A 16030-nucleotide genomic window follows, 5' to 3' on the forward strand; every position below is an offset into this window, starting at 1 on the left:
TGCAGGTGTTTTCTCTCCCTCACTTCCCCTGAAATTGCTTCCTGTGGCTCTGAAACCTCACTGAACCCACAAAGCTCAGCCAGGGCTCTCACACTGAGGCTGCCAGCACAGCATTGCACTAAGCACACTGCATCAGAAGCCTTGAGTTCCAGTCTCAACACTGCCATGGCTTGACTGTGTGACTTTGGGAAGTTACTTAATCTTCACTTAGAAGAGAATCCAAACTCTTTACTTTGGCCTTCAATGCCTCACATATCTCTCCGAGCTCATCTGGGGCCACTTTTGCTCCTTCTCAGTCTACTCCCACCCTCCTAGCCTCTGAACAGTCATAAAACTCGACAGTTCTTTTGCATTTGCTGCTGCCACTGCCTGACCCTCCATAAAGACACCTGCTTCTCTTCCTAACATAAAAGACTTCTTCAGAGAAGCCTCCTCTGAGTACACACTCTAAAGTAGCCCCCCTTTATTTTTCTATCACTTTATAGCACTTATCACAACACGTGATCATCCTGTTTATTATCTGACTTTCTTCTCTACCCTTAAGGGGCAGGGACTTTCATGACATCCACGATTGAGCCATCAGTACCTGTCACAACACCTAGAACAGAGTAGGGATGTGATCAATACTGGATAGATGGATGGATCATTGATGGATGGATGGATGGAGAGATGGATGGATGGATGAATATACTGGATAAACAGATGGATCATGGATGGATGGATGAATGGATGGATGGATGGATAGATGAATATACCGGATAAATGGATGGATCATGGATGGATGAATGAATGGATGGATGGATGGATGGATGGATGGATGGATGGATGGATGGATGGATGAATATACCGGATAAATGGATGGATGGACGGATGGATGGATGGATGGATGGATGGATGGATGGATGGATGGATGGATGGATGGATGAATATACTGGATAGATGGATGGATCATGGATGGATGGGTGGATGGATGGATGGATGGACGGATGGAAGGATGGATGGATGAACGAATAGACAGGGTATAATTTTTTCCACAGATGCGCTTCTCCCTTTGTCAAATGACATCAAACCCCGTAGTTGTTGTGGATGGCAGGGAGATACACCATTGTGTTCCCTGGAAAAACACATAAAAACTCAATGAAGAAAATAAATATGATCAGTACTCCAGCCACCTAGAGATAGGCACCATCAGCATTCTTGGATACATCTTTCCAGCCTTTTCTCTAGTAACCTATGTGTGTACAAACATATACACTATGTACAACAGTAGGATCAAATTGATATACTCTTTTGAGACCTGTGATTTCCACTTCTCAATATATTATAAATATTTCCCTGTCTGGTTAAATATTCTACATCCTAATTTTTAAAGGTGACTTAGTATCATATCATTTGGATACATTCTTTATTACTAAAACTTGTTTCATTGCAAATTTTTTTTGATACCTGAAACTTCAAAGAACATGATTGTTATAAATATTACACATTTCTATCTACTTTCTTAAAATCCTAGAAGAGAAATTGCTGGGTCACAGAGTATAAAGAATTTAAGGTTATTCGTGAATCGGCAAATTGTCTCTGACGATTGCACTACCTTACCTTCCCACTGGCAACAAAGACCGCTGCCAGTTTGCCCCACTCTCATCCCCACTAAACTTTGTTTGTTTAAATCATAGGGCACTTATTGTAATTCTTACTCAAGAAAACATATCCACTTTTGGCCAGGCGCGGTGGCTCACACGCCTGTAATCCCAGCACTTTGGGAGGCTGAGGTGGGCGGATCATGAGGTCAGGAGATCAAGACCATCCTGGCTAACACAGTGAAATCCCATCTCTACTAAAAATACAAAAAAATAGCTGGCGTGATGGTGGGCACCTGTAGTCCAGCTACTCGGGAAGCTGAGGCAGGAGAATGGCTTGAACCCGGGAGGCAGAGCTTGCAGTGAACCGAGATCTTGTCACTGCACTCCAGCCTGGGTGACAGAGCAAGACTTAGTCTCAAAAAAAAAAAAGAAAAAAGAAAACATACCCACTTTTGCCTACTGCAATAGCCAGAACATTGAGCAGCACTATTGAAATGATATTCATAGGTAAAGCTATACTGTCAATGGGGTCTGAGGCTCAGTTGCTTCAGCCATCCCATACAATGAAGAGGAAGAACATGGAAGAACTCCAAAGAAGAGTTTTGGGGATTCAGATGAAGTCCCTGAATTCAATGGAGCCAGGAACTACTGACATGTACTTCCTGGTGTTCAGCATCAGTAAGTTCTGAAATCCAGTCTCATCTGAGTACAATACCCAGCGCTCCATTTCCTGTGTGAGCTAAACAGAGTTCTTCTTGCCCTTTTAGAAAGCAACCAGCCAAGGAGGTTCCTCTTTTCCTCCAGCTAAACCTAAACCTCTGGTGCCAAATTCACACTAAAACACAAACTGTCTCAGGACATCACAAAGTCAGACTGCCATGAAAAGAGCTGGTTATCTCTTTCACTGTGGGGAAGTGGTCTTGTTTAGTTTCATATTTTATAAGAAAAGAGGCGGGGCACCGTGGCTCATGCCTATAATCCCAGCACTTTGGGAGACCAAGGCGGGTGGATTGCTTGAGCTCAGAAGTTTGAGACCAGCTTGGCCAACATGATGAAACCCTTTACTAAAAATACAAAAATTAGCTGGGCGTGGTGGTATATACCTGCAATCCCAGCTACTGGAGAGGCTGAGGCATGAGAGTACCTTGCACCTGGGAGGCAGAGGTTGTGCCATTGCACTCCAGCCTTGGCGACAGAACAAGACTCTGTCTCAAAAAAAAAAAAAAAGAAAAGAAAAAGAGGCCTTCATTAGGTAATCAAAGGTAGCCACTCTATCTACTAAGACAAGGAAGTTTACATGACAATGATCAGTCATGAGACACCGCCCTGTACAGGAAAGGAGCTACTTGCTGAAATGAAAGCAATCCAGAATTACTAACATGGTCACACTTCTTTTTTATTTGTTTAGAAAAGGGGGGTTAACTTGGAAAGTTGTGGTGTTTATTTGTCAGGCTCTTTTTTAAGTTAAAAAAATGCTTATACGCTTATGGCTTCTAAATCCTAGATCTACAGTAATTCTGCCTATGCAACCCCCCTTCTTTTGAATAAACATTGTACAATCTGCTGGATTTCTCTATGACTTTTTTTCATACTTGTGAATCTGTTTGGAAAGAAAAGAAAAAGGAAAGCGGGGAAAAAGCCTTCTGTTTTTCATAACGTCTAATCTTTTTCCCCATTGGCATTCACCAGATGTTGCTTCGGATCGGAAGATAAATATTAAAATCTAAGCAAGAACAAAGCGAGCTGTTTACTGGGCAGATTTTTCAGATGTTCTCTTGAACAGTTGAAAAAGACAGGAGATGCTTTGATATGCAGGCTGGCTGGAATCCACAACGGAATGGGCCCTCCAAGAGAGTCGTTGCCTCTACCACGGCTGCCAGGCCACATCCACCCAGCCTACGCTCTCTGAAGGCTCCATCGGTCCATTGGCCAAGCATTTGTGGGAAAGTTCGGGGAGGGAGAAGGTAAGGTTACCTGATAAAGAGGCCCGAGAATGATGGAGACATTGACTCTGCCCAATGATCTGGCACAAAGAGGCATTGGGAACTCTCCTCGCAAATGTAGAGGTAAGGCCACGATTCAAGCAGTTGCTCTGTCCCCACGGCAACTGTCAAATCACACTGCACATAGGTGTGTCTGGCAGCCTCACAGCTGTCCTCCTCATGCTTCAGGCCACACAGGAAAGCCAAGGACACTGCAGGAAACAGTCACCGTTAGGAAAGAACCACGGAGAGAACCGAAGGCCTCTAGTCGGTTTCACAAATGAAGTTCCTGTGTCCTCCTTTGACCAATAGGAATATGAAGTTAGCAGTTTACTTTTTTAAAAATGTATTGTATATGTGTAATGTACACAGAAAAATACAAGTATCATTTTTGTAAAATATGAATAATCATCATAAAAAAAACTCAGGTGAATTTCCCAGCCAACATAAGATATAAAACACTTGTAATACACTTAAATCTGTGTGTTTCTCCCCAAGTTCGTCCCTTTCCTCCTCATTCTCAGAAATAACCACTCGGCATTTTTTAAATAGTTTTATCACAAACATTTGTATTCCTAAACAACAGATTGAGTTTTACTTGTTTTTGAACTTTATAAAATATGATACATGGTTAAACATTCTTGGGTCTGATTTTTTTGTTCCATATTATATTTTCAAGATTTATCCACATTACTATATATAATTATTGTTAATACATTTTCACTGCTGTTCAATATTGTATTGCATGAAACTACCACAATATGTTTATCTATTCTCTTATCAATGAACTTTTTGGTATTTCCCAGTTTTTGCTACTAAAAATATGTACAAAATTTCATCTAGGGTGCATGCCTATCAAGAAAATTTCTTATTCAAAGAGTAGGTACAAGTTCAGCTTTACAAGACAGTGCCATATTGTTTTCCAAAGTAGTTGTGCCATTTTGTATTCCTACCAGCCATATTTGTAAGTTCCCATTACTCCATATAATTACAAGCACTTGAAATTATCAGACTCTTAATTTTTGCCAGTCAGGTGTGTAAAATGGCATTTCATTGTGGTCTTAATCTGCATTTCAATCATTACTTTTAGGTTGACCAATTATTATTATTATTTTTTTTTTTTGAGACAGAGTTTCACTATGTTGCCCAGGCTTGTGGCACAATTTCACCTCACTGCAACTTCCGTCTCCCGGGTTCAAGCAATTCCCCTGCCTCAGCCTCCTGAGTAGCTGGGACTACAGGTGCACACCACCCTACCCTGGATGATTTTTTGTATTTTAGCAGAGACAGGGTTTCACCATGTTGCCCAGGCTGATCTTGAACTCCTGAGCTCAGGCAATCCACCTGCCTCAGCCTCACAAAGTGCTAGGATTACAGGCGTGAGTCACCGTGCCTGGCCAAGTTGACCAACTTTTTTATGTTTGGTAACAACTCATGTTTTCTCTTCTGTGAAATTCCTGTTTCTCTCATTTGCCCATTCTTCTTGGGTTGTTTGTCTTATTGACTTGGATAAGTTTATGAATTTCTTGATTTTCACACAATTATAAACATTAGTGTATTATAGAGATAAAAAGCAAGTATTTGAAGCACTCTGACTCTCAGGCCATTTTTTTCTGAGTCATGACACACATATAAAAAGCATCATGAGGCAGAATGGGAATGATCTTTAACTACAAGTTGAACAAAGCTCCACAAGAGATGGTTTAGGAGCAGCTCTGTCTGAAAACCTTAATAAAGAGGGAAAAAGAAAAAAAATCTCTGTAGCCTGCTTCCTCTGCAGCAAGCCTGACCATGTGGGTAATGCAACAAAGGTTATCAAGGGCCGTGGGCTTAGACCTGTGCTTCCCCACCTCATTACAGTGCTGCAGCAAGGGTTACATGAGATAAGTACATGGGAGAGGGTTTGTAGTTATGCAATCATGCCCAAATAGTACTATTGTTGCTGTTATATTCTAAAGCACCTGGTACCTAGGAGGTTGGCTGTGAATGTGTTTTGAATGAATTAGAGCAATAAAAATGACTGACAGTAGGACTCTTGTATGAACAGACAAAACATAAGAACTTTCCGGTTAGTAAGCCCTAAGGCAAATAAAAACAAGCTCCACACCTATAAAATAATGAATTCATTAAAGGTGATTAAGTAGATGCAAATTGACAAGCAGGATTATGAAAATCACTCAGGGCTGGGGATCAAAATCTATGGGTTTTACTCAAAGTTCTGCCACTAAATAGCTGTGTGACCTTAATCACTTTAGCTTTCCATGCCTTATGGAAAAGTTAAAGTTTCCATGAAAATGTCATGTGGTATAATTCAAGGTATAAATGCAAGAAAGCCAAAGATCAAAGATTTTGCTCATTTTAAACAAACACAAAGTATTAGTTTCACCTAACAGGATGTTTTGGCAACCCATTACAAGAAAAAGTAAATTTCTCCTATGGTTAGAAGTACAGTTTGTGGGGATGGTAAAAATGGGTGACCCCCAAAATAGCAAAAGCACATTTGTAGAGCCCCCTGCTTTAACTCCCCCTGCCCCACACATGTAAAGAAAACATATTAGTCCTGTGGCACAGGCATAAACAAAACAATAATTAGGAATGTTTGAGTTCAGGGTCATTATCTGTAACCTGGAATGTGAAACATCACTCTATTGTACAAAGTCAAACTGAAGAAAAAAACTCAAAGCACGGGTCAGAATTCAAAGCGACCTTGGTAAATGAGAGAAGTTAACAGAAATAAACAAAAGAACAAATGAAAAGAGTAAGATAGTAAACTACAAAAGAAAAAAAGAAATCATATAAATATGAGGAAAGTCCAGCTGTGCACAGCCATGGTAGAAACGCATGCGTGCACACACACACCCCGTGGGATAATAGTAGGTAACAGAGAACTTATTAACCAGCAAGACTGCAGTATAATCGTACAAACAAATATGGGATCAGACGATACACAGGCATCTTACGATGCTACCCAATTTGGCCAGAACTTGCTTGTATAGAACAGCTTCCTTGTTTGGGGCTTCAAATTAGGAAAGAATGTAGGATTTCAGAGAGGGCTGAAAAGTGAGATACTAAAATGTTTACTTGGAAAGTTTCTGATTCAGTAGGGCCCAAGAATTCACATTTCTAACAAGCTCCCAGGTGAGGCCCTTTGCAGCTACTGCTCTGGGAACCACACTTCCAGAACCGCTGCCATAGAGGAACTGAGATTACTCCACTTTCCAAAGAACCATCCGCTGATTAAGGTTGAAAAAATTAGAGTAGGGGAGCATCCATTAGGCAGAGAATGGATTTCTCAGAGAAGAGCAACTGTGAAACACTTATAAGGGTTGCTGCTGGGAAATTCTCCCCTGAAAAATCTTTAAAAATACAAGTGCTTCTTAGCTAACTTGGTTGTACTCAATCCTGTCTGAAAATGGAGAAATTAGTAGTAGTTTCTAGTAATGTCTAAGACATATCCCCTTTGACAATTTGATGTCCATTATAGACCTACTTCCTTGGGGAAAAAAAAATACACAATCATATACTCAAAATGCTTCTTCCAGTTTCAGCGGGTTAACAGAATCCCCAAATCCCATCTTGGATCTTAAGTAAGAAACCTCTGGAGTTGGCTCTCACAATTTCCTCTCAATCTTTAGACATTGTGATTGAAAGTCTTTTAAAAGATTTTTTTATGAAAGGAAAATTAGTTAAATTATGCATTCCTCTAGAGTAAAGGTGTGCCTTGCACAATCAATGAGTGTTTGGTGACACCTAGTGGCCATATAAATAGTTACAGTTTCCAACTAATTTTCCTCTTTAAAAAATCAAGGAATGTTGAGTTCTTTTCTAAATCTTTCTAAACAGAATAATTATTTTATTATTCTTCCCCTAGAAGTTACAAAACTTAAAATATCACAACCTACCTGACCCTGAAACATCATTGATTTTTATCTTATACTAGTTGAAATTAAGTGTTTTGAAATAATAACATGGGGCTTTTAAAAGTATATTAATTTGAGCAGTGTATATGTGAAAGCTTTTTAAAAAAATGTAGCAGTATTAGTTAAAAATTAGAGCCTATAAATGTGCAGTCTTAGCTTTCTGTTTACGCTGTCTCCCAATCTCTCATTTATTCCTCATCAAGCACTAATTTTGCACATACCCTCTGCAACACTGTTCCAAGCAGAGGAGGTAGAGCAGTGAATCAGACAATGTTTTGAACTTCAGTCTTCTATTGTATCTTAAATTTCCCATTGTGGAATCTATCTCTCTTCCATAATGTGCTCATATACATGATAATAGGAAACTCAATTTCTAGCATTTTAAACAAAATTTTTTTTCTCCTCGTCTTCTTCTTCCTCTTCCCTCTTCCCCCTCCTCCCTCCCCTCCTTCTCCTCTTTGTATAAGACAACACAGCACAAATTTCCATCACAGTAGCATTATCCATCATTAAATTCTCATCCAAGCTCAGATGATGTAGTGCTTTTATCATTTTGTAAATCTTTAGCCCACATTCAAGTTGCAGACAAATAAATTAGGAATAAAACTTACAACACTACACAGAAAGGAGGTATGTAAACGGTTAAGTGCACAGGTACGAGATTTAGGATTAGGCAAATAAGGTAATCACCTGGCTAAATGTGAGCTATCTCAGATGCAGTAAGGTCCTGTAGTAATAACAGTAATTTCTTCCTTTTGACTTTTTTTCCTGAAGTTCAGTGGGGTAATACCATGTGTTGTGAATCCCCAAGCTTTGCAACTTCCCCTCTCATTTCTTTCCCCACAAAGACATGGCTTCTCTTACCACAATTTATATGATCGCTACGCAGCTTAAAGTAGTGAGCAATTGTGTTTTACTGAATAAGAAATAAGTAATTATGTGAATATTGCAGAAAAAGAAGACAACATGAGTGTTGGCTCTTTTGCCTACAATAAGAAACCGAAAACTGAACACACAAAGCTAATTTTCAAGTGATATCCAGCTTGACAATCTCCATCCCTTTACTGATACCTCCAATAAGCAGATGTCTTCAGCAACCTCACCTCAGAACAAAGCCAAGAGCTTGTTTCCTCCATGACTCCTATAGCTGTCATTGAAACTAATATTCAGAATTCAGAATTACTTCCTCCGTCATCCTAAGACTGCAGTTAAGAACACAGGTGATAAGTGTTTCAATATTCATCTAACATTGACATATTAATATGACAAAAGTTATGATGAATCATTGTAACAGGTGGCCTCAGATTCTAACTATCATTTTAGATGAGGAGTACAGAAATTCTTTTCCTAGGCACACATAGAGAAATTAGTAGTCAGTACAGCTTTAATCACAAAAATAGAATTAACCAAAGAATATCATTTCCATATATATGCTTTAAAATATATGTGTGTGGCATCTTTACTCACCATCCAGGGGCAGAACCAAGCAGCTGAAGGCAGACACTGTAGCATTAGCCAGGACTCGGCAGGGAGCACCACACACAGCAGCTGAGACATTCCCTGGAGAAAATCCCGCTCCAAACACATGCACCAGCCTTCCACCCAGGCAGCCTTTAAAGACAAAGGTACAAGTTCATGATCATACAGGCAAATCTCCCTTCTTTACTCAACTCAAAATTCAAATCTTTGCTTCCTCACTACCCATCCTTCTTTTCACATCCTCAGAATCCACACAACTGGCTTGAGGTGCCTCCTGGCCTCAGTTTCCTCTCCACTTAGGCTCTGGCCTTGTCTGACTCCAATCACATTCAATACCCTGTTGTGTTAAAGAGGTTTTTTTTTTTAATGTAACAATTTTTATATAGAAAATTAATGCTTATTTATAGTTTTTAAACTTTTTATTCAAAGAGCCATAAAATGAAAATAAAAATTCCCCCAACCACCGGACTCCCTCCCCGGAGGTATCCAGGTATAGAGTTTCTTATGGCTCCTTCCAGAATTTTTAAGCATCTATGTTTCTGATTCAAAGGATTATTCTATCCATATTATTCTAGGAAAGGCTAGGCAATTTTTGGTATATCTAAACGGAGAAAACAGTTCAACCGATTTAATTGTTCTGTGCATTTGGCTTATTATTGTTGAAAGATGAGTCCGCCTGTGAAATATTATAAAATGATAAAAAACTAATCATACTTAATAAATTTTAAACAATGCAAATTGGCAGATAGGGTCTAAAACTAGGTGAAGTCATTTATGTTCTTAAATGATCAAATTATGAGCTCTTACAAATGGTGTTATTTAATTTAAAATACAAATTCAGTTAATGCATCAAATTAAAATACAATCAAACATTTAGAGAATATGCACGGTTTCCTTGATAAAAATTTTAAAAATCTTCATAAACAGAGCATAACAAAGACAAGCCTCAGGAAAGAACTGGGATTATAAGAAGCCAGTGGGCTTCTCTTTCCTTCCATCAGGCAGATCGCGTTAATTTTCTACTTTCCAGAAGTGAAAGGAGCTACCAATTCATTTACATAAAGAAAGTGTGCTGTCTTATTTGCTTGACTTACCGAAGTTCTCCGTCACTGCTGTAATAATAACTCTTGAGGTAAACACCAGGGCAGATGAGGCCCACCCTCTGATGCAGTCATAGCCTCTGACATGGTACTCCCCGGCCGGAAGGGAAGGGACCACGCACTGAAGAACTGTGTGGTTACCAGAGACACCCATGCAGGGTGACGTTCCTATAAAAATGTCAATGTTTGCAGCTCCTGAGATCTGGGCCACTGCAAAGGTTAAGATGTCATCGCTCTGAGAAATAGAGATCAATTCTGGGGTAAAGGCATTGTTGTAACCAATGACTCCTATGTGACGCCAGAGTCCATCTACCTCTATTTCCAGGGCAACAGAGCCATTCCCTGTGGGAACAATGCACCGGATGAGCTCAGCACCGATGCTCACTGTCAGGCAGGCCTGCTGGTCAATATAGACTGACGTGGTGTTCTGTCCTCTCAGGCCTGTGCCCTCTATGGTCAAGAGGCTTCCACCATGCATGCTGAAATTCTTAGGAAAATAATGAAACACTTGGGGCATAATGTAGAAGTGTCTGGAAACATTACCAGAACAAGCATACCCATTTCTTGTATAAAAAACTGACAGGTAGTGGGGTCCTGGGGCCAAGTCTCTTGTCTGGCACACAACGTGGCTTGCATTAAAAAAAGTTACATTGCAAGGAAGTTGATCATCCACAAACACCATCGGCTCATCAGCTGTGGTGGCTAACCTCTGACCCCTAATCAGCACTGTGGTCAGAGACCCACTGGTGTTTGTGGACAAGGCATCCATGACAGGACTTGCCTCTTCCCGTATGAAGAGAGCGCAATTCCCCTGACACTCACTGGTTAGCCCATTGACCAGGACTGTGACGTTCAGGGAGAAGGAAGCTCCAGGCAAGGGGTCACCCTCCAGGCTAACCTGGCAGAGAATGGTGTGGTCTCCCAAACTCAAAATCACACAAGTAAAAGGACCCGAGAGGTCAACCCGAACTGACCTCCTTCTAGAGTTAAGAAGCAACCCCCTCACAGTAAGTATGGTCCCACCACATGCCGAGCCCTGCGATGGGACGATGGCCATTATCCGAGGCATCACTGCAAATTGCTGGGGCACCACAGACATATTAGCAAATCCCATCTGCTTCTGACATACTTGGAGAGGATAGATGCCGGCCTCCAGACTGTGAAGAGGGACGGAGCATCCAGACAGGCTCGCGTTGCCCTGGAAGGACTGTGTCTCAACATCACAGTTCAGGTTCCCCAGAAGGATGACTGAGTTGGAGAGGTTACTTCCTCCCACATGCAGGCTCAGGCTGCTATTTGTGATTTCTCCTTGCATGGCTGTGACTACTGGTGTTGCTGCCGCTTCATACATGAAGGTGAAGCCTTTCCCCACCAAGCTTGGTGAAGGACCATGGGCGAAGGACCTGTTGCCAGCCCAGACCTCCACGGCAGCTGGAACAGTGGGAGCGTCCGCATGGGGTATCTGGGGGGCCGGCAGGGTTTCACACCAGATGCTCGCCTCCGTTAAGTTCACAATGTCACAGGACCGATTGCCCACAAGTACCCAAACCAAAGCTGGGTCCCTGCTGAAGCCTATTCCTGAGATGCTGAGGATGGTCCCTCCTAAAGTATGAATATGGAAAACAAAATATTACAGCTGATATTCTGAACTAAGAACTCATAGCACCTGTGGAAGTCCTAGGTCAATTAAGTGGAAGGTAGGGCATGTGTTAGTGCAATCTCAATTATTTTTTCTCACCCCCACCAAAGCTAAATTTGTGATTATTTAGACAGGAGTCAGATGTGGTAAATTCACATAACAGTAAAATAATATAAATTGTTATATAGGAAGGATGTCTTCAACACAAACTTTTCAAGTACCTTTGTATATCCTAGAAGCCACCACTTTGATCAACTTAGACACTAATGAAAAATCAAATTTCTTAGTCTTCTTATCATGTGTTATATTATTAGAAATATTATCCTATATGCTATATATAGACTATTTGTACATTGTCCTGTATACATTCAACTTATATGCTAATGAAAAATCAAATTCATTGAAGTATTCTGTCATTTATATTGTTCTATATAATATTCCAATATTCCATATATTATACATTCTAATATATTCTATTTATTGTACCATATATTGTATATTCCATATACATGAGAGACATTAAAAGTCATTGAATCGTGCTGGTGAATTTGCTGCTACCTTCATAGAATCTTTGCCTTACTCTCCAGTAGAGAGGCCACCAAAGATCAAACCCCATCTTCAGGACAGGATTGGAGCAACATGACCCACAGCATAACCAAACTGTACAACGTGGCTTTTAAGAGGATTTTACTATACCCAAAAAGGATAATGTGCTATCTTACACATGATCACAACTATTATTGACATGCCACTAGATCGCTTTCCATTCCTTCTGAAAATAGTTTTAGAGATTGGTCTATTTGTCTTGTTCTTCCATCTCCCATATCAGCATGTGTGTTTCTATTTCTGAGTCTTTCATCTGTCTCTCTCATGCAAAGTGAAGACCCACAGATTCAATCCTCCCCTCCTTGCATGCACAGCATCTAAATGGCGAATGCAGGACATGCTGCCCTTGTTTTTCTCATATCCACTCTAGAGTATCACCCATCAGATGTTTCATCCTCTTTTCATTAGAAAAGCAGGCACATCTCGGCCGGGCATGGTGGCTCATGCCTGTAATCCCAGCACTTTGGGAGGCCGAGGTGGGCAGATCACCTGAGGTCAGGAGTTCGAGACCAGCCTAGCCAACATGGTGAAACCCCATCTCTACTAAAAATACAAAAATTAGCCGGGCATGATGGTGGGTGCCTATAATCTCAGCTACTTAGGAGGCTGAGGCTGGATAATTACTTGAACCCGGGAGGCGGACATTGCAGTGAGCCGAGTCGGCACCATTGCACTCCAGACTGGGCAACAAGAGTGAAACTCCGTCTCAAAAAAAAAAAAAAAAGAAGAAGGAGGAGGAGGAGAAGAAGAAGAAAAAGAAAAAAAAAAAAAAAAGAAAAGTAGGCACATCTCCTTGTCATAAAAATTCCTTAATTTCCTGAGCAAATGAATCACCAAGTTTTAACACCCTTTTAAAAACACCCCTCAGTGCCTGGAGCCTGAGGAAAGTTTCTCTCCTGTTTCCCCTCTCTCTGACCTCAATGGCAAATTAATCCAGAAACAAAATCTGAATATCCAGCAAATAGAATTGCTGGATAATTGATAACAGTCACATAAGAGCCACTCACCCAGCAAGGACCCACAGCAAGGCTCGATGCTGAAAACTTCTGTGAGGTACTGGATGTGGAGATCAACCCTACAGAAGACAGGGAGATGTTTAGGAAATAACTGACAGAGAGAGATAAGAAAGAGTAAGCCAGAAGAGCCATATGTATTTTGAGGAGAAGAGCAAACTGTCTGTAAAGTCTCTAAGATTTGTTCCAGTGTTCTGATGTTCACGTCTTTAACCTCTAACTTCGAAGGGAAAAAGAAAATACCTAACTCAAAACTAGAATTACCTAGCTGAATGCTAGACCATCAAACAAATCCCAAATTAATGCAAGTGGCCACCTCACCCTTGTGAGCGAATGCTGACCCCATTGATAGAGACGGAAATTCTGTGGAGGCCAGCTGGCAGTGGGGGCAGTGCCACCTCCAGGCCCCAAGCCGACTGTGTGTGAACCGGAGCCAAGGCATCCTGGACGTGGACTTCCACATCCATATCCGTATAGTTCACCAGCCTCGCCACTCCAATGACCAGGGTCTCACCGCCTGTGTTGAGAAGAATCCAATAGCCTCTGAGATGTGGGGTTTGTGGGCTCAACCATCTATTCAATTCTAAAACTGTCTTTTTGGATTAAATTCACAGTCACCCCTATGCATAATACTCTAAGAGTTTCGATACCAACCTAAATTTTTCAAGAAACTTCTAACAACTTTGTTTTTTTTTTTTTTTTTTTTTTTGAGACAGGTCTCATTCTGTCACCCAGGAGTGCCGTGGTGCTATCTTGTCTCACTGCAGCCTCAACCTCCAGGGCTCAAGCAATCCTCCCACCTCAGCCTCCCAAGCAGCTGGGATTATAGGCATGTGCCACCACACCCAGCTAATTTTTGTATTTTTTTCAGAGACAGGGTTTTGACATGTTGCCCAAGCTGGTCTCAACCTCTTGGGCTCAACCAATCTGCCTGCCTTGGCCTCCCACAGGTCTGGGATTACAGGGGTAAGCCACCTTGCCTGGCCTAATAACTCTTTTAACAGAGATATGGTCTGTAACCTCAATGGTATAAAAAGAAAAATTGGCAGGACAATTGTATTCAAGAGACACTAACTTATTTCCACGCAAACGCAAATCAAGAAGTTTGCAGAGCTAACGGTCTTTATAACCAGAAAAGAGCACCACATATTGGTTGCTTAACCTCCACTTTTCTACTGGCAGAAGTCTGAAGCTATATTTGAGTGTGCACTGAAACTTACAGTAATGCTGTATGTGAGTTTAGTAGCTCATAACTGACAGAGTACTTTCACGTATGTTATCCCACTTGGTCCACACACTATCCTGATGATTTATATGGGGCAACTAATATGACTGGCATTTTGCATTTGAGGAAACTAAGCTCAGCAGCCACAGCCTCATAGCTATTAATAATTACTAAAAAAAAAAAAAAAAAAAAAAAAAAAAAAAAAAAAAAGGTCAAGACCTGAGCCCAGTCTTCTGTCTTGCATTTCAATGCCTTTTTAGTTTAATTAGCAACTCTATTAAAATGTGTACACTATGAACACTTTCATGAAATTTCTTTTAACTCAAATATTTATTGAGTACCATGAGGAAGATGCTGCAAGGGGCACAAAATAAGTTAAACACAGACCCTGCCCTCAAAGAAGCCTCAACGGTAGCAAAATAGGTGACAAAATTGCTTCAGTGAAAGATATACTATAAGAGAGGTGAAAATTAAGCACTGGGATTGCTCAAATCAGAGCAACATTATGAATATCAGGAAAGATGGAATGGGCAAGATGAGAATTGAATTGGAGCTTGAAAGATAAATCCAAAAAGAAAGTCATAGAGAAGAGGGGGCTTATCATTTACTTCTAGAAATTTTACGGTTTTTATCCAAAGCCTTTCATAGCAATTTCTCACTTAATCACCCAGTGGCTTGGAGAGAAAAAAGAGAATTGGGTGACGTTCTGGAAGGCACAGGTAGGGTTCTGTTTTGGGGATAGGCCAAGTTGATGGTGGTCCTAGGGCCAAAGACCAAGAAAGCCAAGCCAGAGGGATGTCTGCTTAACTCAGTGGACGGCAGTGACCACCAAAGACTTTTAAGCAAGGAAAAGACATGATTAAAACTGTTCTTCCAGTCTTTAAGATAAATTGAAAAGATAGGGGAGGAGAAATCCAATCTGCAGACAATTGTAGTCTTAATCAAGTGGACCAAATCAAGTGGGCAACAGCAGGAGTGGAAATAAATGTCCTTACCTTTCCTGTGTCCCAGTGTGGCCACTGAGACATGGCTTGGGCTAAAGCATCTCTAGCTCCTTTAGCCTGTAACATTTGAGGACTACTGCAGAGCTGGTATCTATGGGATGCCATGGCCAATTAGATGAGGAGGAGAAAGAGGTTGCTTGAAAGAGAAAAGTCAAAGAAGAGGGATGTGGTGTGGTGGGAAGACACCTGCATTCAAATCCTTGATCTGCCATTTTACTACATTTGAAGTAAAATCCTTGATCTACCATTTTACTACCTCTCTGACTTTGGGTGATTTACTTACGGCTCCCAAAGCCTCGGATTTTTCATCAATAACATGGTTAATAAAGCCCATCCCATGTGGTTTGTTAGATATCCTGGGAAAGTATCTGGCATGATATAGCACACAAAAAGGCCTTAATTAACTTCATTTTCTTCCTCGCTCCCCATTCTCTTGACTGCATGTCTTCCCAATCTCTACTGGGAAGTCTGAAGCTTCA

General features: G+C 40.9%; 1 protein-coding gene across 1 annotated transcript in view; it reads right to left on the minus strand.

Moving 5' to 3' along the window:
• PKHD1 (PKHD1 ciliary IPT domain containing fibrocystin/polyductin) overlaps positions 1-16030 on the minus strand; it is a 477573-nt gene that overhangs the window by 403669 nt on the left and 57874 nt on the right. The window contains exons 29-33 of the mRNA XM_054492265.2: positions 13644-13839; positions 13317-13384; positions 10059-11666; positions 8953-9096; positions 3558-3777 (exon numbers count right to left, since the gene is read on the minus strand). Coding sequence (XP_054348240.2) covers positions 3558-3777; positions 8953-9096; positions 10059-11666; positions 13317-13384; positions 13644-13839 — 2236 coding nt within the window. The remainder of the gene's footprint in view (positions 1-3557; positions 3778-8952; positions 9097-10058; positions 11667-13316; positions 13385-13643; positions 13840-16030) is intronic.

This window comes from Pongo pygmaeus, chromosome 5 (genome assembly GCF_028885625.2).
Source record: "Pongo pygmaeus isolate AG05252 chromosome 5, NHGRI_mPonPyg2-v2.0_pri, whole genome shotgun sequence".
In the NCBI taxonomy this organism is placed as follows: Eukaryota; Metazoa; Chordata; class Mammalia; order Primates; family Hominidae; genus Pongo; species Pongo pygmaeus.